The 26,171-nt window shown below is 32.9% G+C and overlaps 1 protein-coding gene across 1 annotated transcript; it reads left to right on the top strand.

The window, feature by feature from the left end:
- The first annotated feature begins 3,673 nt into the window (after positions 1 to 3,673).
- On the top strand, positions 3,674 to 25,371 carry LOC129228078 (uncharacterized). The gene is made up of 5 exons (XM_054862714.1): positions 3,674 to 3,807; positions 7,255 to 7,288; positions 14,468 to 14,585; positions 20,489 to 20,534; positions 25,134 to 25,371. Exons 1-5 carry the CDS (start codon positions 3,691 to 3,693, stop codon positions 25,347 to 25,349), a joined length of 531 nt encoding a protein of 176 aa, XP_054718689.1. The 5' UTR covers positions 3,674 to 3,690; the 3' UTR covers positions 25,350 to 25,371.
- Positions 25,372 to 26,171: the final 800 nt, after the last annotated feature.

The raw sequence follows: 26,171 nt of genomic DNA on the forward strand, positions 1-26,171 counted from the left end.
TAATTTATTCCTAAATATTTTTAATTGAGTAGTTAAATTGTTTGAGATTAAAATTAATAATAAAACTTAATTATTATACTAAAATTTAAAAATAATTAATTTTTAGTTTGTGTACAGTTAACATAGTATTTTAAGGTTAGTATTCCATATTAACATTTTAGTTTGTGTACATATATAGCTCTAAATGCCTAACACAAAAAATCAGCTTACATTAAATAGTTTTCTTAGGAGGCGAATCATTCGGACAGACCATTTACTCATGTTGAAGCTAATTTTAGCTGATTTTCTTCTCTTGTGCTCATTTATTTTATGTATTACCGTATATACTCGTGTATAAGTCGATCCCCCTATTTTTAGGAGGAAAATTGGGGAAAAGTCGGAAACCACCCATGTAAAAGTCGAGCCCCTACTCTCTGGAAAAATCGGGAACGTATCGCCGCTAATTTTGACTATAAACCTTATAAAAAGGAGGAAAATGAAATGTAATGAACATTCTTATGTTAAAAACGTCCGATTTTTATTCTTTTGAACAGAATCTCCCGTTCGTAATGGTTGTAGGTCTATACCCACCACCCGGTGGGGAAAATTGTTTGGTTTCATCGTAGGTAATCGCCTTGACTGGGGCGTGGGACCCGGCCTGCGAAACTACAGAGTAGAGACTCACCTTCTGTCCCTCGAGAAGCACTTGCATGCATTCGCATGGTTGGTGAGGAGTTTCTTTCTTTTGAACAGAAAAGGTTCACTTCTACAATCGCAATTTTCGTAAAGGGTACAATTTTGCTGTTTGGATTTTTGTTATTTGTTGCTTTTATTTTGAATAAATATCAATAAAATTTTGCTCTGTAGCCATATTACTTTTTTTTTTCAAAAAATGAGCATTAATTCGCAACAATCAAGAAAATTTGCGAAATGGCGATTCCTGCACTTTTTGCATGGTCTGCCGATTACTGTAATTATTTAGTCTTTTTTTCAGTCAGGCAATGTAAAATTTTACCAGAATGTGTAAGTATTTACTTACAAAATATCTGCTTAAAAAGGTTGGACTCGAATCGGAAAAATGTTCACGTTTTCAAGTGTTCTTTTTCCCCCAAGTTTGGGAAAAATTTTCGGAAGTTCTGTCCCGCACATAAGTTGACCCCCCAACTTTTATCCCTAATTTTTTGTACTAAATTTCTCGACTTGTATGCAGTGGCGTAGCTAGGGAGGGGCGGAGGGGGCGGTCCGCCCCGGCGGCACTTTTTGGGGGGCGGCAATTTCACTTTTGATGCGAAAAAATTTAACGAGTTTTCCTTACGAGGTTTTAGTATGACTATGATAATAAAATTACTCTAATACAAAAAACATGTGTTTTTCTTGTGGACATCTCCATCACAGCACTATTGTTCGTTTTTTCTTTTCCTTTGTCTACAGACTGAGGGAGGTGGTAGTGTAAAGTCAAGGGACCATGTTTTTTTTTCTTTTTGCTGTTAAGGTCAACTTTTATGGAGGAAACAATATATTTCATAACGTTTCATTATATGATGAAGCTACCACTTGATTTTAAGTAAGTTCCAAGAAAACCACTGTATTAAAAATAAAAAAAAAATTAAGGGAAAGTGACATCAAGGATAAAAGGAGAGAGGTCTCAAATGGTGGCTGATTTCTTGCTTTATGCAATGAGTTTCACATTCGGTCATTCGTTTTAAGGAAAGGTTTTCAATTAGTAAAATCTTTCACATTTTGACCTCTATTAGTGAGAAAGAGAATCATCCAAATTTGGTCTCGAAACATTTCCAAGGGATAACGCCCACCCTATCCCTTTACATCTCATCTTTTAGCCTAATATTGATTATAGAGTTTTTACAACTTCAATACCAACAAATTCCTGAGGGCGATCAAGCCCTGACCTTTCCTGTATACATTTAGGACATCAACTTCGAACTTTAAAATCGCCATCTCATCCAATGTCTCCAAAAATAGCTTAAAGTTGGGTTTTTTAAACTTTAACTTCAGAAAAATTCTAGGGGACCCCAGATGTGCATGATATCACCTAACATCATAACAGTTGGCTCCAAATTTCGTTTTTAGAAATTTCTGAGGGAAGACCACAAAGCCTTTTTTTTTTCTCAGTAGTGAAGAGCTTAAAAAGAATCACAATATTTTGAAAAAGATTTCGGGTGGGAAATCCCTCCTCCGAACTCTCTCTCATAACGTTGTCCGTCAAACAACGGCTGAAGTCCCATTTTTACGACGTCATTTTCAAAAAGTTTCCAGGGAAGACGGAAAAACCATCTGACTTCCCAATATTTTTAGAAACATTTGGAAACTTACGCCGTCAAAGATAGCTTACAATCGCATTTTTGAAACTTCAGCATCAAAAAATTTCCAGACCTGAACGTTCCCTATTCTCTTAAACATTATCATAGATCGACTAAAATTGATTTCAAGTTTGAAAATATTTCTGGAGGAAAATCCAGTCTTTGTTGGAGTTAAGGAAGACCCTTACACCACTAGATACGGACTACATTAACGTGTTTTCAATTTTGTTGAAAAGCTTTCCAGACAGCGCCCCCGAAACTTCCCCAATATCTTCACGTGTCCAAAAGTAGCCTGAAATTGCTATTTTAAAACTTCAATTTCGGAAAATTTCCTTGAGAAGTCCGAACCCCCCCCCCCCTAATGTCACCAAAGAGTGCATAAAACTACTTTTAATTTTGAAAACAAAAGAAAAATTTGGAAGGAGCTCCAAACATCTCTTTTATAAGCGTTACTAAAATTTCGGAAATTTAACTAAACTTTTGGAATGTTTCACACACACACACAGTGGAGTTTCCTAAATTACTTTTTTTTTCTTCTGCAAGAATTGTTTTTCTTGCAGAAGGAAAAAACATAAGTTTCTTTTCTTGTTTATTAAAATCTTATCAAAATACTTTTGACTCTATAATGTATCAACTATTTCCCATAAAAAAAAGGGGCGGAAAATTGAGGAACCGCCCCGGGCGGCAGAAAGTGTAGCTACGCCACTGCTTGTATGCTAGTATATACTGTCCTATTATTGCCAAGGCCTGTGCTAGAGACTTCAAATTGCTAGCCCACAAATTAGTCAAATTTTAATTGTCTAAGCCAAATTCCATAAATCATAGCCAAAGACTTAATTTTAGTAAATTTTAATTGTGAATTTTTAATTTTTTTTATACAAAACTTCAATTAGAAAACAAAGAATAATTTTATAAAATATACAATGCAAGTGCGTTATGCAGCATACACTTAAGTTTACTAAACACTTAAAAACAATGCATAAGACATGGAGTTCCCAATTCATTGTTATTTGTTTTCTTGTAGATTATTTAATAATAATTTTGTGGATCGAGGGGAAAACTATTTTTCTATTTTTTGTGGAAATGTCTGAGGATTTTCCATTTGCCAAGACTAGCCAAATTTATGATTTTATCCTATTTGGCGAACGCTTAGCGTGGGTCCTGGTTGCATTCATTATTAATATTATTGTTTTTATTTGAGGCAAAAAATGCATGGAGCATGGGGAAAAGTAGTGGTACATTAAATGTGTTTCAAAAAACTTCCCACCATTTTTTTTTCTTTCTGAATGAATGGAAAATTGAGATTATTTATTGATTAGTATTTTGTTAAGGTCTTTTTTTTATCTAAGCCTTTACTATTTCAGATTTGTTTTTCTGTTCTTTTTTCAGCAACATGTATTTGATGTCTGTGTTTATCATCTTTGCCTTGACGTATAGCTTACTCATTTTCCTGTCATTGAAATTGCACCATCACGTCAAATGGTGGCATCATATTGCACTCTTTTTGCATGTATGTATCTTATATTTTCTTTTTTCGGGGAAAAAAACAAAGATTATTTTATCCCTATTTTTTTTCATATTGTTCAGTATTTGCAAGATCTTCCAATCAAAAAATATTTTGGCTGCAGCAGTTCCAAATCTCAGCTACACAAATGCAAATATATATATATATATAAATAAATAACCAGCAAAAAAGCTCTGTTGGTCTCATCACAAGTAGCAGCCTTTTCAAACTAGCCGTTCTGTGCAGTAAAAGTCCTATTGAAATATTTTTTCCTGATTTCAATATTTATAGTGAACTTATTCAAAGTCCAGACTAATATTTTTAAGGCAAATCACTAATTGAATAGTAGAGTTGCAATCATTCAGAATATTTTACCAGAAGCAGCTGTTACTCGCAATGAGATGAATAGTTTTAAAAGGGCTCTTGATTTTCATTGGAGAGTGATAAATTGACGAGGACTAGCCTGCTACTGGTCATCACTTCTGCATTTGTGTATGATTGTTCTAGGATGTGATGATGTTTGAAGCCATGACCTCTGCTTTTGCAGTAAATGCAAAATACCATCCATGCTTGGATCCTATATCCCCCATTCAGTTTGATAAATGATTCTTTTTTTTTTCCTCCTGTAAATACTCATACAGTGCACCATGTTTAATGAGACACTTGGGACTGGACTCATTAAATCTGGTTTCTTGTAAAATCCAAATTCAAGTTAAATGCAATGTATGCAATCGTTTACCACAACTTTAGTGAATCGCTATTTGATAATTCTTATTGACAAGTTAAAAAATAGGTATTCTGTTTTACTTCTCAAAGTTGTGTGTTCATGGGCGGATTTATGGGGGGTCAGAGGGGGGCAATGCCCCCCCAGTTTTGGGAGGACTTTATGTAGTAACAACACATCTTCCAAAAAAAAAAAAAAAATCATTATTTTTTTGTTTTTGAACAGTTCAGAAGAGCCTGGGTGGATTTATAGGGGGGGGGGCAAAGGGGACAATGCTCCCCAGTTTTGGGAGGAGTTTATATAGTAACAACTTATCTTCCAAAATCTTATAACAAAAAAAAATTCATGATTTTTTCTGTTTTGAATAGGAAAAGTTTATTTTTTCTTTTAAACTTAAAATAGCCGTTTCTTACAAAGTTTGAACAATACTGTACAAGTGTATAAACTACTACTCAATTTCAGAGGCTGGAAAGTGCAAATTATTGATAGGTTCTAAAATCCCTGAAAAGAATTGGCGCAGTATAGCCAACAAGGGCTCTTGAACCAAAAACCCAATCTAACCAACCAAACCTTGAAAATAATTAGACAAGTCTTTGAAACTCCTAAGCAAAGTGTGCTTCAATTTTATTTCTTATCAAGTGTATAAATTAAGAATTGTTCAAATGGGTAGTATGTTACTCTCTTGATACCTATTCTCTAAATCTGTGCACCATTTCTTTTAAAGTATTAACTTGCATCACAAAGCACTTTTAAAGCGTAAAACTTAAAAAAAATAAATTATTTGCTTATTATTTCCAATTAACCCTTATAAGAATTCAAAATGCAGAATTTTCTATCCATTTTAGATAATTTCCTCCGGGGGAGTATCCCCCGGGTCCCCTAAAACTGGAGATATTCTATATCCCACTCAAAAGGGAGCATTGCGTTACTCTCTTAATACCAGCCCCCTCTCTTTTAAGGTCAATTTAAAAAGGACAGCATGATTACACACAGTAATGAAAACGACACATAAAAAAGTAAAGAATGGTCTTACGCATCACAGAAAACAGATAAAAACATTTGAGAGCGGAGGGGGTGGGTAATTAAAAATGTTGCTCAAAAAAAAAAAAAAAAATCCTGCCCCCCCAGGAACTCAGTCCTAAATCCGCCTATGTGTGTGTTTGTTTTAGCTTTTATCATGCCTGCACCTCAAGACCAGACTGAGGTAAGTCCAAAAATGGCGGCTTTCAGGTTACTGCTGCTTTGTATGTAGAATTCTATTTCAAGTTGGGCCATAGCCGCATAGTTCCAATTTAAAAAAAAATTTCTTTTCATTTACTACCAAGGTTATAAGAGCACGAGTCCCTAACTTTATGTGCACAGACAAATATTTTTATTCTCTCCTGCAAGCTAACAATAATGTGACTCATATTAGTTTGTCTTTGAGGTACAGATAATGCTCAATGCATCAAATGCTTCGTCATCTTTTCCTCTCCCCCCTTTCCCTTTTTTTCAAATGCCACATGTTTTAAGATATGCTATTCTGAACTCAGTAATGACTTTATAGAAGCACATTTTGGTATTGTTTATCCTCCCAAGTCTCAACAACCACTTGTACATTTTAAAAGAATGGTTAGGGAAATAGTATTTTTCCTTTTTTTGTAAACTTTTTTTCATTCTTTTGTAATTGTTGCATGCACATGTAATTATGTTCTCTTTTTTAAAAGAATTCATTTACCCCAAACAAATGGTTCCATGTTCGTCTTAAAATGAACTTTTACGCCCCCCATCATATCACTTTGCAATGTAACACAGTTGGCTCTCTATTTTTAGGACTTTCTTTATTTAACGACAACTTTTCACGTTCCCAAGTTCACTGTAGTTTTAGAAAAATATTCTGTTTAAAAACACATTCTATTTATGGACGATTTTTTTTTTTTTTTGGTCCTTGAAAGTCAAATAGAGAACCAACTGTATTACATTATGTTTGTTCATACTAATATCTTAGATTTTTTCATTTAATTGCAATAATAAATCTTTTCTGAAAAATGCAATTTTTATTTAAAATAAGATTTTAAAATTAGAGGTAATGAAGCCGTCATACAAATAAAATGAACTAAAAGAATATAAGTCTGAAATTAAATAAAGATAATGTTATTCGTTGATTTATTACATATTTTTGACGTTAGCATTGGTGACTGTCTTGACATTGTTTAGTCACCAAAGAATAAAAAAAATTTTTTTAGTCGTCGCTGGCTAGTTTCCACCTTTAGTTGATTCATAAAACTTATACTAGGCACTATCATAATGCATAGATTTAAATTCTTATTTCTAACAACACTGTATTGACTGACTTCTGCAAATAGATGGCAAGGAAACTGAGTGTTGTGGCACACTAATTTTAAAAATAAGAATTTTTACTTTTGTCTAACTATTTACTACATTTTTTAATTTTTTTAATGAACCAAGTATAAACTTTTCCCAAAACTTTATATTTTTGTGAATATTGTACTCTTGTCCAAAAAGCACAATCATGTACTACCCTCAACAAACTTGAAAAATGAATCAAAGGTTAGTATTATGATCAGGTGTGTAGATATCCAAAATATACATATTTAGTGATACCCTTTTTTTTTCATTATTTTTGTTTGATTGCAACAATATATAATTGAACCTTTACTATGTTCTTGGTTTCATTGTTGAGTGTTAGTATCACACATATTTTTAATGTTTAACAAACTCTTTTGCAGATGATTTCTCAGGCAATCACAGTATCAATATTGGGTAAGTAAAAAATTCTCTCAAAATTACTTCATTTTCCTCATTTTAGTTGGAGCTCAACTACTTAAAACTTATCCTCATTAAATTTTAATCTTTACTAATAATAAAGCTGAAAGTCTCTCTGTCTGGATCTTTGGCGCCCATAGCGGCTAGACCGTTCGGCCGATTTTCATGAAATTTGGCACAAAGTTTGTTCGTAGCATGGGGGTGTGCGACTTTTAGAAAATTCGATGTGGTTCTTTTTCTACTACAATTTTAAGAACAAAATTATCATAAGATGGACGAGTAAATTACGAAATTATCATAATGTGGAACCGTAACGTGGGTACAAGCCAATTGGCGAGAAAATTCACCATACATTATTTGTAAATATACAGGCGAACCAAAAGACCTTTTAATTTTTCTATTACGAGCAAAGCCGTTCGGGTACCACTAGTAAATTCTAAAAATGTTTGAGCAGTGCAGTGTGTCTAAGTGTGTATGACAGTGCTATTAACCCCTTGCCTGTGACACTCAAAATCGGTTCGGGCAGCACATGATGTGTAGTTTACTATTTTTTCAATGGCTGTTCTTGTTTCTAAGCTGTTGAACGAAAAGTTCAACAGCTTCGAGCCATTTGTCAGATTTTTGTAATTTTGCAGTTCCTCATCAGTTCTCCCAAAATTTCATTTAAACCCCATATCTTCGCAATGTCAGAATTAGATGACGATTGTCAGGAAGTTTCAGATACCTGGGGTGCCCACCTTGAAGGGTCATGTTGCAGACTGTGCCACTGAAATTTTTTGAGGGGTATTTTTCTCATTTGGGGGCGGGGTCTCCGCGATATTGAAGGGTGCACCCTCGCCCTTGGGGGAGGGACCTCTGCAGATATCAGCAGGGGCGGCAAATAGGGGGAGCAAGAGGGGGCGTTTGCACCCCCAAATATTTTGCGCAGAATATTAAGAAATCAGGAAATTCAATTTACCTAACGCGCAAATCAGTGATCATATGCAATAGGAAATTAAAAAAAAAAAATGTGCAGATGATCTTTAGTAAAAGTTGATGAAACTCGAGACCTGTCCAGCCACGAGCAAGTGTTTTTCGCTATTTGGATAAAAACTTTGAAATTCATGAATCATTTCCAGAACTTTCATAATAAAAAAATAGATGGAGAATAAATTTGTTTCAACTAAAGAAGAAATTTCCTCATATGGTTTATATGCCTCATACTTGTAAGTGCAGTGTTAAGATTATGCTTCTGCTTCCAATGTGAAAGGGCAGTGCAGTGTGACTGGCCCGATTTTTACGAGAAGTTTCTTGGTATTTTGAGCTCATTGTTGCGCTTATATTTTAAACTAGCAAAAATACCCGGCGTTGCCTGGGTCAGTAATAATTATTAGAAAAAATCGTTACTTGCTTTTGTTTTTTGTTTTAAGTAAAAAAATTTAAAACACATCTTTTTGACGTGATTAAAAATCGAGTTTCATCCTTACCCATAAAACTAAAATAGCAATAAGTATAAAGAACAAAGTAGTATTGATTTAGAAACGAAAGCACTATATTTAAGCATATACAAATTTAAAAAACATGAAATTAATCTTCTCATGTTTAAAAAGATTAATCTGTTGATACTTTTTTTTAACATGGAGTCTAAAACCTTCTCTGTATGGCTAATTAAGTACGAAGTGATTAAAAAAAAGTAGCTGCGCTCGTAATCCCCTTATACTTGCTTTAGTTATTTCGGGAAATTTCAATCATTGTGGCTCTTGGTGCGATTTTACCGAATTTGCGAAAGTCGTTTCGAGGTACCTTCGATGATGCTCCCCCATTCTTTCCTTACTTTGTAAAACGATATGATATTAATTTTCGTTACAGAGATATCGTCGCCAGATGCTGAAATATTTTTGGTCACCATAAAATGGCACTAAACAGTTTCATCCGAAATGTTACCAAAATAAGTAATAAAATTTGGTGATTGTTTGAAACTGTGCAAAAAGAAAAATTAATGGAAGTTTTTGTGCTGTTTATGGATTTGCCTAATTTAGTTGCTGGATTATTTAACACAGTAAAAAAAGTCTTGAAAATTCTTTGATTGGCGATATTTTGTTTACATGGTGAAAGCTGAGAAACATTATGACGTAGTCTTCGGCTTCAAAAACAGCAACGTTGAAAAAACTGCCAAATGCATCAGCTACGGAAATCTTTCTGCAAAAATTTTGGCGATCTGCTGGTTGTTTGGATAATGAGTAAGTGTTCAATTAGCATAAATAATAATAAAAACCATTAACTACATTAAAGTTCCGTTTAAATGGAAAATCATCAGCCAAATCATGTATTATTTGCCAATCTTGTGCAAAAATCTTACTTCAAGATTTGACTTGAGAAAAGCCTTGAACAATCACGAAAAGCAAAGAAAGTCAACAATACAACAATTGTCGCTATCGACAGGGAGTTGAGATGATACACTAAATACTGTATTGAGTTGAGGAAAGCCTTCGAACATGGATCTAAAAAGCTCATAACTCGTTTTTTATTCTACTTAGAAATTTCGAACAGGTGCCATCTTCAGCAGAAAAATTAGAGCTTTCGATGGACATATAATGTAAATATGTGCAAGTATTTTTTCATCCCAATATTAGAGAATTTATACAAAAATTGTGTTTTATTGCCCCCCTAAGGGGGTTTTGCCCCCCATAACGGGACGAAAACTACCCTATGTGTTATTCTGATGCATAAGCTATATTATTGTAAAGTTTCATCAAAATCCGTTCAGTAGTTTTTGCGTGAAAGAGTAACAAACATCCATACATCCATACATCCATACAGACAAACTTTCGCATATATAATATTAGTAAGATATACGTTCAATTAGTGAGTGAACATTGATTCCTCCTGTTAAGAGGCATATTTAGCAGTTCAATACATTGTATACTTTCATGGAAACTTCTTACAAAAGACACGCTCTTTTTGAAAAATATTCGTGCATCAACAGATACTTTTGCTGGATGAGGTACAAAAATGGTCTTCAAAAGTTAAAGCTAGAACTCTTGATCGAGCTCCTATTAAGAGCTTCTTGTTAATTTGGATTTATTGGACATATTAAAAAATAAATAAATAAAAAAGTGACAAAAATCCACATGATGATGCAAAGTCAAATGATTGACTTAATATTTTGTATCAAATAATAGATTCATTCAGTTTCTAATGAAATTAACACAAGATTTAGTGATAAATCGAAGTTCAATATTATATGTGCAGGTTATTGAACAAGATAAATAAAATATTTCAGTTACAAGTAAAAGTTGTTGAACGAAGCAAAAAGAATTGTTTTGCGAAGAGCCAGTGTACTTCAGTGATGAAAAATGAAGACTAGAGCACAAATTTTAAACTTGCATGGTTTTTTTTTTAAAGAGAAAAATTTTAAAGATGCGTTTTCTAACATGACTTTGTAGCTTCAATTATTTTTTCACCGATTCCAATCAACTCAGCTAATTGTGAAAGATCATTTTCGTGTCTCAGAAGGTTAGAGAATATTTTTTTTTTTTTTGGTGCATGATGGGACAAGCGAGACTTCCATCTTCAGCTATACTGCCAAGAGCATGCCGCTGGATATTGACGGAATATAGTACCAAGATTTCCTCTTCTTCTGGATTCCAAAAATCGTGCATTAAAAATTTACTTTAGAAACGTAAATCAAGATCTTTTCTGTTATAGCTGACTATAAAATAAATTAAAAGTGTGGATATTAAAATTTGAATTTCTTTAATGACCTTACTTTAAAAAAATGTACTCGCATTTTATTCCACATTGAGAAAATTCATGTTTAAAAAACTCGACCCCCCAAATGAAATGTTGAAATGCCGCCCCTGGATATCAGTATTTCAACAAAATATTGTCCATGTTTTGTAGAGTATTATTCAGATTCCCGATGCCTCAATGTTATGGTAAAAAAAAAGGCATGTCAGGGTTCTTACGGGTCATAGAAATCCTGGAAAGTCATGGGAAAAAAAATAACATTTCAGACCTGGAAAAGTCATGGAAAATTGAAATTTTCATTGAAAGTCATGGAAATTTATTTCAAGTCATGGAAAAATGTACTGGATAAAGAGAAGGGAACAGTAGCTAAAGGAGCGTTAGAAATCTTGAGTGATTTAACAGTATAGCACATAAAAGCTATTAAAAGTGGAAAATTTAACGATCCAAAAATTAAATCTGAATTTTGAAATCTCATTGCATCCACTTCTGTCGTATTCGCTTGCCATTTTTTGCGATGTGATTTTACTGCCCGGACATCACTTATTTTGAATTTTCTGTTTACTTCATTTGAAAAAAATTAAAGAGACTAAGGCTTCGGGGCCAGATAATATTTATCCGAAAATTTTAGTTGAATGTGCAGAGGAATTAGCAGATGTAATCGCAAACATTTTCAATGCTTCTTATAATTCGGGGACAGTGCCAGAGGACTGGAAGCTGGCTAACATTACACCGCTCTTCAAGAAAGGGTCTAAAGGGAGTGCGGGAAATTATAGACCTGTGAGTCTAACTTCGGTGGTTTGCAAAATTTTTGAAACATTGATGAAAATTAGGATAGTAAATTTTCTAGAGACTAATAATCTATTGACTAGTTTTCAGTACGGTTTTAGGAAAGGTAAATCTTGTGCAACTAATTTATTACATTTCTATGACAAAGTTACCATGGCTTTGGACAATAAGAAGCCTGTAGATGTTGTTTACATTGATTTTCAAAAAGCTTTCGATAAGGTACCGCATGTTGCTCTACTTAGCAAATTAGCTGATATAGGAATAGGAAGGAAAACTTTCATTTGGGTAAAAAATTGGCTGACCGGAAGGAAACAAAGAGTAGTTGTAAGGGGAAATTATTCTAATTGGAGTGAGGTCTTAAGCGGGGTTCCTCAAGGATCAGTGTTAGGGCCTGTTTTGTTCATTGTCTTTATGAACGATATTCACAAAAATATTTCTGGGAACATGAATTGTTTTGCTGATGATGTCAAAGTTATGGGGACTGTAGAAAATGAAGAACAAGCAAATCAGCTGCAAGAGGATCTAAATCATATTACGGAGTCGGCTGATAAATGGGGTATGGCTGTTAATGTTGGGAAATGTCAAGTGCTACATTTAGGGCATGGAAATAAGTGTACAAGTTATTATTTGCAAGGTTCAGTCAATAGTCAGGCAGACAAAGTTACTGATCTGGGGGTCCTAATAAGTCAGGATTTAAAGTTTAGCCAACAGTGCAGCATTGCTAGCAACAAAGCCAATAAGATGCTTGGGTTTATCAATAGATCTATTTCAAATAAATCTAAAGAAGTTCTTCTGCCCTTATATAGAAGTTTGGTAAGACCCCATTTGGAGTATGCTGTTCAGTTTTGGTCTCCTTATCTTAAGAAAGACATTAATGCATTGGAAAGGGTTCAAAGGCGGGCTGCAAGGCTAATAAGTGGACTTTCCCACTTAGATTATGATTCCAGGCTTAGAAGGCTAAAAATGTACAGTCTTGAGCAAAGAAGAGACCGAGGGGACATGATTCAGTTGTTTAAATTTATTAAAATGAAAGATGTTACGGGGCTGAAGTTTAGCACTGAAAACAGGACAAGGGGTCATTGTTTTAAGCTATTTAAATCTCAGGCTAACATGGATGTTAGGAAAAATTATTCTTTTAGCAGGGTAGTGGAACCTTGGAACAGCTTACCGGAAGAGGTGGTAATGAGCAAAGGAGTAGACAGTTCTAAGAGGGCCATTGATCTTCACTGGGGATTGTAAATTGACTAGGACCAGTCTAGCTGGGCCCAGAGCCTGTTGCTGGTCGTCACTTTTGTTTTTGTATTTGTATATCCTGTAGTAGCAAAATTTCACGTTCTTAGTTTTGCCACGCCCACTCAAAAAAGAAAAAGCAATTCAATTGCATGTGAGTTCGATTCCATCACTCGTAATGACTTTATTATTAAATTTGTCAGAGTTTATCTTAATTTGTTGAATGTTTTAGAAAATAAAGATCTTAAGTCAGGCGATAGAATACAGAAAAATTTCTCTATTCTCTTCGTGTAACGAGGTCATTAAAATGTTCATTGAAGCCATGAAAAAGTCTTGGAAAAGTCATGGAATTTTTTCATCCAAATAAAGTATGAACCCTGGCATGCCTTTAAGTTCCATTCTTTTGCAATGTTATGTCCAAAGATACATTTTTAAAAATTATCTATTTCTAACATTTTGATGATTACAGTGAACCGAAATTAAAGAAATTTCTTTTCCTCATTTTTAGCACGTTTTTCTCTGATATATTTGACATGCAGGGGGTGGTAACAGGAGAGAAAGGCTCTTGGTTTGTTAAAAGCAAATGCTTGGCGGCAGAAGCAAAAATCCCAGGAACCTAACTAAAATGTACAGAACATACAGAGTTTACTTTTTAAATATAAATATTTTGATATAATAATCGTGAGTAATTGAAGTATTTGCTTTCAAATGCTGTACTGTGGCAATTTCATGTTTGGAAATCATCAAAATTCTCTATTGATACAGAATTAGATTAACCCCTGGTTATATTGCGCTTTTTGGGAGACAACAAAAAAGCGCTGTATATCCAATAACGCAATATAACGAAGGTCAAGAAAAGTAACGATTTAATTAATGCAAAAACCAATTACATGTGCCCCTACAAAAAGATCTGTTAAATATCATATTAGGGTATTTTTCTTAATCAAATTACTCTTTAAAAACATTTATCACTTTTTCTTTAAAAAAAAAGCATTTTAAATGTTTTATGGTGATATATGAACCGAAAGTTGTAGCTTAAACTGTAACAAAGTAAGTGCATTTAAAATATACTGGTTTTTTTCATTGATTAAACAAAGAAGACAAAATTTTTCTGAGATATTTTTTTTTTAAATCTTTCTGTGGTGTGTGAAATGTAAAGCATTATTTTTTAAATATATGTATAATTTTTTGGGAGAGAAAGGACAAGCTCAATATATCCAAATCAGTGTTGTAACAATGCAACAAGGGGTTACTGTATTTTGTTTTTTTACAAAAAGTTGTAAATTTTTATCCTTTTTCTTTGCTGTACCTGAAATGTTCATTTTTCCTGTTGCCATTTGTGTTTAATTCAGATTTTACTGTATGAAAATATTGGTTTTTTTTTTTTAATTTCTGCTATGCTTTCAATGGTGTAACATATTTTTATTGCAGTTGCTGTGTATGAGTGGCTGAGTGTGTTATCTACATATTTATTTCTCTCAGTGGCATTTAGCATCTTGTTCTTATTCACTCTGCAAAGAAGAATGGAGTACAAATATTGGGCTGTGATGTATGTATTGAAAAACCATTTCCACTCTTATATTTTTGACTAGCAAACATCGTTGCCTAGGTCAGTAATAATATTGAGAAACAATTTATACTTTCGTTTATTTATTTTTAGCCGTGCCCCACGGTTTCACCTGTTTTAATTAGACAATGTATTAAGAAACTATTTTAAGTACATCACTCTATGATATATATATATATATATATATATATATATATATATATATATATATATATATATATATATATATATATATATATATATATGAGGTAGTGAGAAGCAAAGGGATGTAAGTGGCAAAATTAAAAATTTGGAGATAACCAGTACATATGGTAGGTGAACCTCTCCTCTGTCTTGGGGCAAGGGATGGTGCTAGTAGCCCTGTTAGGTGCTGCTGTACAGCATGATTTAGAAAAAAAAATTCAATGAAAGCCTACCTAGGACATAATCTTTATATGCGTTTTACTCAAAACTTGAAAATGTCCACTTGTATCCCTTTGCTTCTCATTGCTTCATATGATGTGTAAAAAGAAAAAAATGACATGTCTTGATCCACAGCAATGTTTTCCATTAAATAAGAAAATTGAAAAAAGAAAAAAAAAATCAATAATAAAAATAATTGAAAACCCTTCATTTATAAATTAAGTAATTTTTAATGAGCCGGGTAGTAAATGCTGAAAATCTTCCCACTCGCAGCCGGGTTCAAACCCGCGACCCTAGGGTTGCTGACCCAGCGCTTTACCGACTGAGCTACATGTTTGAGCTATTGATGCAACAAAAAATACATTATGATTATTAATGATTTAATTTAAATTTATTGATGCTCCACTCCTGTTAGTCATGGCGTGATGTTATAAAGTCTGTAGCCTTCCTCAATAAATGGAGTATTCAACACAAAAAGAATTTTTCAATTTAAACCAGTTCCTGAGATTAGCGCATTCAAACAAACTCTTCTGCTTTATATTGTTAGCGTAGAATACCTGAAGAAAGTATTTTTTATAGACAGCAGTAACTGATTATTTTAACTTGTTGTATCAAAATGGAACGAAGTTAAAAAAAAAAAAACATTTGCCCCAGGGCTGTTACAAGAGAATTATCTTGTGACTTTTTGGTGTGTGTGGTGAGCTTTTTGCACGGATGAAGAGGATCCATTGTAGCCTTGAAAAAGCTTTTTGCTATACTTTCTTGAGAATTGGTGCTTTGTTTACGTTGGTTTTTCACTTTAAATTTTCAATAAAAAAATAATTGAAAAAAGACTGTAGCACAAAGCTTATCGGATCATTTTTCATTTAGCTGTAAGATTGTTAGCAGTAGATCGTTATAAAGCATTTAGTGGGGGAAAAGATTGTTTTTTTCTATTTTTATTTCGTAAATATCATAGGAGTAAACAGTTAACCACAAATTGTTTTTTACTAAATATTGTTATATTTTGTTTTGAAAATGTTATCTGATAATGAGCGACTCTGATGTCTTTGATGCATATTCATCAAAAAGTTTCAGTGATGAATGTAATTAACTCGTTTACACTTTCTTCGTAATATAATATTTTCCAATTTCTTTTAGCCCATTTGTGAGTCAATCCATCACTTTCCCCACTGCTGAAATTGTAGACAGAGCTTCACTATACTGCCATGTGCAGGTAAACGGCAGTATCTGCAGAAATGAGTTTTAGACATATTTTAAGAAATGTGTGTAAGATTCCACATTAACCATAGGGAAGTCTTGGAATTAGACATTTTTTCGCGCCTTTTTTTCAGCGGAAACCAAATAAGAAAGCTTGTAAAATAAAGCTAACATACAATAGATGACAAAAATTTTAAATGAAAAATTTGCAGTTGCTGCCCTTTACCTGCACATGGCAGTATATGTACACATGTTTCTGTCAAAAAAAAAAATAAAGAAAGAAAGAAAACCAATAATCTTTTACCAGTTTTTCAAAAACGACTGGTACTTTAATAGGTTATGCAGAGTAATAAACTTTGGTTTCAGCAAGTAAAAACATTAATTTTTGGGTTTTTTCCTTAAATTTTATTCAGAGCATTTTTTATGTGTCGTTATTACTGGTCTTAATTTTATGACTGCTTTATAAAAAAATTTGGGATTGCATTTTTTTTTAATAATAAATGTTCCCAAGCTAATATTTTCAACAGTTTACTCAACCAATCAGAAAGATTTTAATCTGATTTGTTCTTGTTCAGCAAAAGATTAAATATTAATTTCTTTTCCCCTGCACAATTTCACTACATTATATCATTTGAGCTTGATTCTTTAGCTGTTGGGTCATTTCTGTAGCTCTCATTACCATCTTCACAAACATTATTCCCATATTTTTTGGCTACCTAACCTAAATGGTGAAAACTTACTAAATTAACTAAAGCAACCATCACAGTTTTTATTTGTTTTTTTTCCCCTAAAGGAAGAAATAGATGGATTCGCCAAAAAAAAAAAAAAAAAAATATGAATCTATTTTAAAAAAATGGGGTGGAAGATTAAAGCAATTTCTTTTTAAAAAGGATATTGCTTGTTTATCTGAGCATGACCCATACATTTTATATATAGATAGGTATGTGTGAAAAATAATACAAAACAAAAGGAGCCAATGTATTTTTCTGTCTAACTTGTAGGATAACACTTGAACCAATTTACTGTCCGACCATCACGAGAAAAGCCACCGTCAAAATGTCTCCACCTGTCTACTGCTATAGCTACAAAGCTACTACTATAGCGCCTCATATTTGCAAGGGAAGCTTAATGTTAGGAAAACCTGTATGACTGCACAAAGGCGAGCAGACGAGTGGTGAAATGGCACTAAAAAGCCTTCCTGATAACCCTACCAGAAAATGAACAAAATCCGTTTCTATGGCAGTAGACGGGCTCAGACTTGACAGCGGGAGCTTTTCTCGTAAAAGACAGACAGTACGTGCATTAGTTTGCCATTATTTTCCATATTATCAAATTTAAATGATTCCATTTTCTTCTGAAATTATACTTGCTGATGCATATGTTGGGCTAATTTCAGATTAAGTTGTTCAGTCAGTTACAGTCATTTTATGAATTGGTATTAATGAAACAATTTTTTTAAAAATATTCCTCTGCACAAAACGAGAAAAACAATTCCGGCTGCCGCCACTCTCTGTGACAGTTTCTTCCGCTTGCACCTCAAGTTCTCGTGAATCAAAATTTCATGAAATTTATTTGAAAGTTTTATGATTTAAAGAGACATTTCTGAGGAAAAAAGTTGATATTAAGTATTTATAGAAATGAATAGTAGTTTTAGAGTTATTTAATTTGAAAGTCAGATTTTTTCTCCTCTATTTGTGCTACCCATACCTTCAACTAATCAATCACTTTGTTTTTTGATTGAAAGCAGATCCGCATATTTACCCGTAATGGAGCTCTTTTTTTTTAAAATACGACTTTTTAAGGGAAAAAATATAATCTTAAAACGTTTCTAGTGGGCATCTTTCTCAATCCCTAATGTCGATAAAGAATGAAATACTACTGTGAAAGAAGAAAATATTTAGAGAAGTGTTTACTCATTTAAAACATAAATAAATAAAATTAAAAAAAAAAATTAATACTATTTGTAAGCAAGAGGGATGCAACTAGTTTTATTTAACAGAGCCATAGAAACATAGTCAACTTTGATCCTATGTTTTCATTAAATATAAAACTGCAAAAATTCGTTTTTGTGGTTTTCATTCAAATTTTCTTTTATTACTCTTAATTGTTTTATTTGCTCCTGATCTTTAAAGTCTATTATCACATTTTTTGCGAAACTGCGTTTATTTTCTCTTTTGCAATAGTTGGCAAATCTCAGAATGTTTTAAAAACATTGATGTAAAATTACTAACCTACTTGTATTTCTTCCTAGCCATATTATGAACCAAAAAAGGTGCATTTCTTAACTTCCTTATTTATAACTAGTAGTACCCGCACGGCGAAGCCCGTGCTAAGAATTTAAAGGAAATCCGTTGAATAAAAAAAAAATCCACGATCCCTTCCATCCCTTCTGATGTGAAATGATCATTTTACTTCAACTAAAATACCTACACACATTTTCAAAAACCTATTAGAGTCTCTTTGGAATTTAAAGCTATTCGCCAAAACACATAAAAAGATCAACATTAGCTTTAAAACTCAAAATAATCCTTCAACTGTATAGTTCATCGCTTAACCCGCCAAGCAACCATGCTACTGTAACCCTACCTTTTAGCGAGTGAAGTGGTTTTTCTTCCGCAATTTAAAGTGTTTCGCCATATAAACACTGCTGTTATAAAAACGTTACAAAGAACAATCACAATTGAATAATATGACAAATGAAGTTATTTACTTAGATAAGTAACTATCTTCAACTATAAGAACAAAAACAAAGGTTGTAGAAATAAGGAAGACAAAACCCAATAGAAAAATCGTACAAAATCAAACTATGTACTTGAATACCAAAAAAACAAACCGCATTCAAAAATCAGTTAGCTGACCACAACAGTCCCACAATAGCGTCTCGACACTGTTGGCCAGCGCTCTCTCGAGTTAACTTACCCCACCATCTATTAAAAGTTCATAGAACTAAACTCATTCCGCCATCTGTTAGGAATTCATAGAACTAAACAATTAATTAAACTTTTAATTTGCAATTACAAATATTTTGGCAACGCGGTCGAACGGGATAAACAGTATGCTATGTCCGTCTCCTGGTTCTAAGCTACCTTCCAACCAATTTTCAGCCAAATCGGTTCAGCCGTTCTTGAGTTATAAATAGTGTAACTAACACAACTTTCTTTTATATATGTAGATTATTATTATGTTGTGTTAATAAACTTTCTTAACTCATACTAACTTTATACCAAGTAATCACCATAAATGCACGTAGGGGAATGTGCGACAAAGTGAAATAGTTTAGATGACTGAGCTATTACAAAGTGAACATTTGAGAAATTTGTTTTGAGAATTACAATACATAAAGAAAGAACATTGTATTTAAAATAAAACTTGCATTGAAACGGTATTTTTTATTTTCGGCAGTAAATTTTTGCCTTCAAAAAAAGGGAAAAATCTCCCCCTCCCCTTTTTTTTCATGGGGAAAGTGAAAATAAAATATTTTTATAATGAAATATTTTCTATTTGGTTATAAAAATATTTTTGACCAAATGAATCAGTAAATAAATAGTTGAATGAGGAAATGAAAATATAATAAAATAATAAAAGAATAACTAAATAAATTAATTAATATCTGAAGAAAAATAAATGAGTGAGTAAAAGAATGAATAAGAAAATAAGTGAGTAAAAGAATGAATAAGAAAATAAGTGAATCAATGAATAACTAAATAACTGAAAGAAGGAATTTTAATTAATTAAAATTAGTAAAGGAATGCATTAGAGATTAAATAAATGATTGAGTAAATAAATGAAGTAAACTATTTCACTTTGCCTTATCAACTTTGCCCTGCATGTATTTGACTAATTATACAATTTTTGAAGTACCTATAAGCTTAATAATAACTAAATAAATAATGCACTGAATGTTAAAAGGGACCAATTAATATTTTTAATGTTAATAATAAGAACTTTATCCTTTTATAATAACAAAAATAATTTTTAACTTGCAACAAAATATTACAATATGATTGTCCATTTTTGAAAATTGCCTGTATCATTGTATGCTTTAATCTTTTGTGGTATTTTTTTCCTGACCAGAATAGATTGCATGTGCTACTATATAGTTAAATTTACTAAATATTTCACCATTTCACTTGCCCCCGCATTCCCCTATTTTAAAGTCAATGATGTGTGCTGAAACCCCCAAAGCTTAGCGAGCAGAGGAGCGCAATCCCTAGTGTGTAAAAATGGTTTGCATGTAGCATATTTTCAGATAGTTTTCTAAAAATTAAATTAATTATTTTCAGAGCAATCTGTGGAATTTTTTTAGTTCCTACTACAATAGTATTTCAAGTAAGTAAATTTATTTACTTATTTTTATGTTATATTTTATTAATTAACGTTATTTTCTTAAATGAATTAATTATCATTGTATTATGTAAGGTATGGTCCATGTCAATTCAGGCAAAAAAGGAAAATCTTACTTTCATTGTCTCGGAAGTTTTTGAATTTGACACATAGTGGGTGGCCAAAGTATTAGAGACGCTTTCAAAAATTCAGTTTTAAGGATTTCTCAAGAAATAAAAGTCCAATTGCTTTGAAACGTTTGCCACGTAAAAGGTATGTTTCAGCTGTCATTTTATAATAAAAATTACATTACAGTTAACCCTCTTTTATCGCGGTTAATTCGTTCCAGACTGAATTTCCGCGAAGTAGGATTCTGTATTTATAAACCGAATATTTTCCTAATTAGAGCTCATGAAACTTACTTTACGACAACTTAAATAGGTTTCTAACATAGTTAGAGCCCCTTAGACATGAAACAGCGTCCTTTCCACCATTACATTTGTATTACTTAATATATTGCATAAAATTAGACGAAATATATATCACATTGTTAATCATTGAGAAATAAATTACACACACATATGAAGTTCTTACAATCTATCTACTAATCTATGAAAATAGCTCAACTTGTTCGATAATGAATTAATTGCCAGTTAGTGACCGTATGAGCCCCCGTTCTTCCTCTCTACATTTATCCTCATTAAAGGTATTAAGTATACACCATATACAACTTACAAAGCTAGTACATTGTTGAACACCATTTATAGATGCATTTACATCCGCTAGTAATAATACAGTGATTTATACTTTCCAGTTAGTGTTTAACGGTTAGCGAGTCCCTTCACTTTCTTCCGTGATTTTATACCTCCACTCCCTCAACTAATACAACTACACGCCTCAGAAGAGCTCAGCTTACTTAAAAAGACATACATTGTTATTCTTTTGCAGGAAAAGTTTGCACGAGCGCATGCAAAAAGGCTAGTTACTGAATTTGAAAAAAAAAAAAATGAAAAAACCGCAAAGTAGTGAAGCCGCGAAAGTTGAAGCGTGAAGTAGCGAGGGATGACTGTATACTTAAACTATTAAAAGATCAGTAACAAATTGAGGAAAAAAAAATGGTTTTTGATCATCATTCATCGTAAAATGCTGAGAATAAGCTGTAAATTTCAGGCATTAGTTAGTTTACTATGTACAATTATTTTACATATTTTTGAGTAAGTACCACTAATATTCGTGAAGATATGAGCATTTCTTTCAAAATGACAAATTTTATTTGAAGGTTTTTGGCTCAAAACACGCAAAGTTTTTCATCAAAAATACCAAGCTTTCAGAAAACATGACAACGTATAAAAGAAGCGTAATACTAAAATTTGGACATAAAATGTTCAAAATTTGATAAAATATGAACATTTAAAGCATTTAATTTTTCACTGTGTATGCGCGAGAGATAGCAATTTTATAACTTTCACAATATAAAACACAACTAGATTCTTCAACTCATAATAAAATTCCAGTTCAATATCTTAAAAATTCGTAAAGTTATCGGCAATCTAATGAGCCAAATACAAATACAAAAGTGACGACCAGCAACGGGCTCTGGGCCCAGCTAGACTGGTCCTAGTCAATTTACAATCCCCAGTGAAGATCAATGGCCCTCTTAAAACTATCTACTCCCTTGCTCATTACCACCTCTTCCGGTAAACTGTTCCAAGGTTCCACTACCCTGCTATAATAATAATTTTTCCTAACATCCATGTTAGCCTGAGATTTAAATAGCTTAAAACAATGACCCCTTGTCCTGTTTTCAGTGCTAAACTTCAGCCCCGTAACATCTTTCATTGTAATGAATTTAAACAACTGAATCATATCCCCTCGGTCTCAACAATTCTTGGATAGAGGAGAAGTCGTGAGGGATCCGATCGGTCACAAGATTGCAAAATTTGCTTACAATCGTTCAGTGCGATTCATGATTCAAACAGATTATTTGCGAACAACCCCTCACGACTTGTTGTCTATCCAATTCATTTAAAATTGGATAGACAAATTTTATTAATTATTTCCAATTATATTTGAAAAAATTCGTAGTTTTGAAAGAAATGCTAATATCTTCGTCGATATTAGTGGTACTTACTCAAAAGTACACACTAAGCTAATTTCTGAAATTTACAGCTTATTCTGAGCTATTTACGATGAATGATGACCAAAAACATTTTTGTTTTCCTCAATTTATTACTGATCCCCTAAATGCAAGAGTAATGTCATTTTTTTTATTGGGAAAAATGACAGCTGAAGCATACCTTTCACGTGACAATAGTTTCAAAGCAATTGGACTTTTATTTCTTGAGAAATCCTTAAAAATTTGAATTTTTGAAAGTGCCATCCACTGTAATTTTTTCAAAATTTAATTTTTTGACAAAATTTTCATAAATTTTGATTTTTTATGCAATTTAATTTTTTTTTTCCCAGTTGGAACTTTTATGCTTTTCTCTAACGGTTTAGAAATTAGCTGTTGGACCACAATTAGGATTGACATCCTATATGTGTGTGTGTCATGAATTCATAAATTTTCCAGTACTGGAACACTCTCAACTGATACCTGAGTCATGATTAATTTTATGAGAAAGGAAGATTTATTTTTTCAGAAAATTAGTACAAGAATGGCTTGCCAGTGCATTTTGCCGCCAATTCACCCCCTGTGTGTGGCGGATACAGGGGGGGGTGTCCCAGCCCCCTCCCCCCAACCTGCAACAGTATTTGAAAGTTTGCTCGAAAAAATATAAAAACTTTATCGAAACTTGAAACTGTAAGAAGTGGATACAAGGAGGGAGGGGGGATCATAGGGGTCATGATCCCCCCCATCAAAATCTGCAACAATACTTTGTAATCTGTTTCAAGGTTCATTGCCTTTGAGTAGTGAAAATGACTGCTTGAAAGAAAAAAGAAAAGTCAGACTGAAACCATAATAAGAAACAGTAAATAGTTTTATTGATTTTTTTTGGGAGAAAGGGATTAACTGTAACTTTTCTATTTATAGCATATGTATTTAAAATATGTAGACAGTAAAAATAGCTTTTCTTGAGACAATTATCTGCGGCGCTGGGTTCAGAAGCCAGTATAATGAAAAGTAACAAAGAAGTGTCTGACGCACGACGCATTTTATGCAACAAATTTAATTAACGATAGTTTTTGCAAAACAATATCCAAAGCTTCAGACATCGCTTCAATCGATAAAACATTCGAGTCTGTAAATTTTTTCTTTTAATGTGAAGTCTCTCTCTGTAGATTATACTTTCTTTCTGTTGTAATTTTTAGATAGTTTCAATTTTAGTCTCGCTGAGTTTATTTTTAAATGTGCTGTAAATAGTTTATTAGTTCAAATCAATGTTTAGGATTTAATATCGTGCAAGAAATGTAAAATTTGAGTGTCGTGTTAGCACAAAACCTCATTATACAAACCTTCTCGTAAACTAGACCATCATATTGGACAGAAACCCTGTTGAAAAAAGCTGCGTTTGTAAGAAAAGAACTAAATATAACAGGGGTTCCCAATTTTTTCTGACTGACGGCACCCTTTGACAAATTAAAATTTTTTCATGCCACCCTAATCTATTTCAATTATACACTCATATTGAAAATATGAACAGCTCGCTGCACCCCTCGCCCCTCCTTGCAGCAACCCAGGGTGCTGCGTCACCCACTTTGGGAACCCCTAACCTATAACAAAAACAATGGAGCGTTGGGGTGACAAAGCAGTGTAGTCTCTTTTTTTTCCCCGGACTGTTGAAAAAACAGATGGACCCAAAACCCCCGATGGAAACAAATCTGGAGTTCCTGTATTCGACTCTGAGACTGCAACGTCTTCGTCAAACTCCAGTTCTCTACAATTATAATTAATCAGTCAGTGAGTTATTTATCCAGTCCGCATTATATTTATGGAATATTTAATTTTTAATAAGATTTTTGCAGCATTTTTTTACTATTATTTTAAGTGATGTTTTACTATTATTTAAAGTGATGTTATTTTTCTGCATACAAGATGGATGTGATGAGTATCACGCAAATTTATAACCCAAGATGGGTATGTGTCAAGTATTATGCAAATATTGAATCAACCAGGGGTTTTCTGATCCGAAATTTCCAAAAGCTTTGAGTTGTTGTTTCCGAAAATTTTCGGCTTACATTTTAAAAGTGAAAAATTATTTAAAAAAAAAAAAACTTCTAAAATGATTTTTATCAATGATTTTGATGATTTTTGTCCGCATATTTGAAGGGATTTTATGATTTCAATGATTTTTGTTTGTATATTTGAAGAGTTTTTACGGGAGGGGGGGGGGGGGTTCATAGAAGAAAATTTTTGTACTTAAAACTGTTCTTGAGCATGACTCCTCCCACTAAAATGAAATGCATCCGCACCTGGCTGTCTAGCATGTACATTGTTTACTTATTATTGGAAAATCAGCACTGACAGCAGATCTGCCAATTATGCTAGGAAAAAAATGAATCTGGTCTGTTAAAATAAATGACAGTATGTTAGCAACATGTATTTACAGATATTTTTGTTTTTAATTTAATTGGGTGATTTTGCTCCTTTTTTACCAATTGCAGGTTCTGTTGCACTGCAGTGACAGGGAGCTTGTCCACTCCATTGGTTTGAGTGCTTTGCTATTTTTGTATCACATTTTCAGTATTGAAGTTTTCCTTCGAAGGCTGTGTACAGATGAACATGTAAAAGCTGCAATACTACTGTATGTCATACCACAGAATATCATTCACATTATGAAGTTGAAAATCCCAAAATTATTTAAATCAACGGGTTCTTAATACTTTGTACATTTAGAGATAATAAAAGATACTGTTGTTTTAAAATTATTGATTCAATGCCTCAATGTTTGTGTGCGTCAATTTTAAGTGTGACATTGTTTCATCTTTTTTCACAGTGCTCATGAAAAGGTTCTCATTTTCATTTTCCCTGGGTGCTATTGCTACCTGGAAAACATTGAACTTATTCTCCCCCCCCCCCTTCCCCGCTTTGAAAGTTCTGAAACATTTGGGTAATGAATGAGCAAAAATATCAGGATAGTTCTCAATTTTGTTATTCTACAAAGCTAAGCACGTGGCATAAATAACTTTTCTTGCAAAAGGTATTGGGGGGGGGGATTCTGCAAAAGATAAAGAAGACATGAAAATATAGTCCTTCCTGGCAAAAACTCATTCTTGCTACTTTGTGCCAATGAGACAAAAATAGAATATAAAAATTTGTTTAACAAAATGCTTAGATTCTGATTTTTAAATGAACATAATCCCTTTTATCTCTCGGGTACTGTTTGACCATGGAGGTGAAAATGAGTGGACACAAAATGAGTTTTATGGAAACAACAAAAAGAAAATAACATGTTTTCATTTCATTTGGAAAATTAAAAGCAGAACGGTAAGCCAAAAAATATGTTGTAAACAAAACAAATCAATTAATTTTTTAATGAGAAAAAATATAGCCTTGATTTAAAGGTTATTGCAGTGAATAAGTTGTTACTTTTAAAAAACCGAGTCGAAATAATTGAGAGGCAAAATGTGCACATCTGTATCAGAAAATATACCATCCCTGAAAGGTAATAGACTTGCCCATTTCCGCCTGTAAACAAAATT

This window comes from Uloborus diversus, chromosome 8 (assembly GCF_026930045.1).
Source record: "Uloborus diversus isolate 005 chromosome 8, Udiv.v.3.1, whole genome shotgun sequence".
Classification (NCBI taxonomy): domain Eukaryota; kingdom Metazoa; phylum Arthropoda; class Arachnida; order Araneae; family Uloboridae; genus Uloborus; species Uloborus diversus.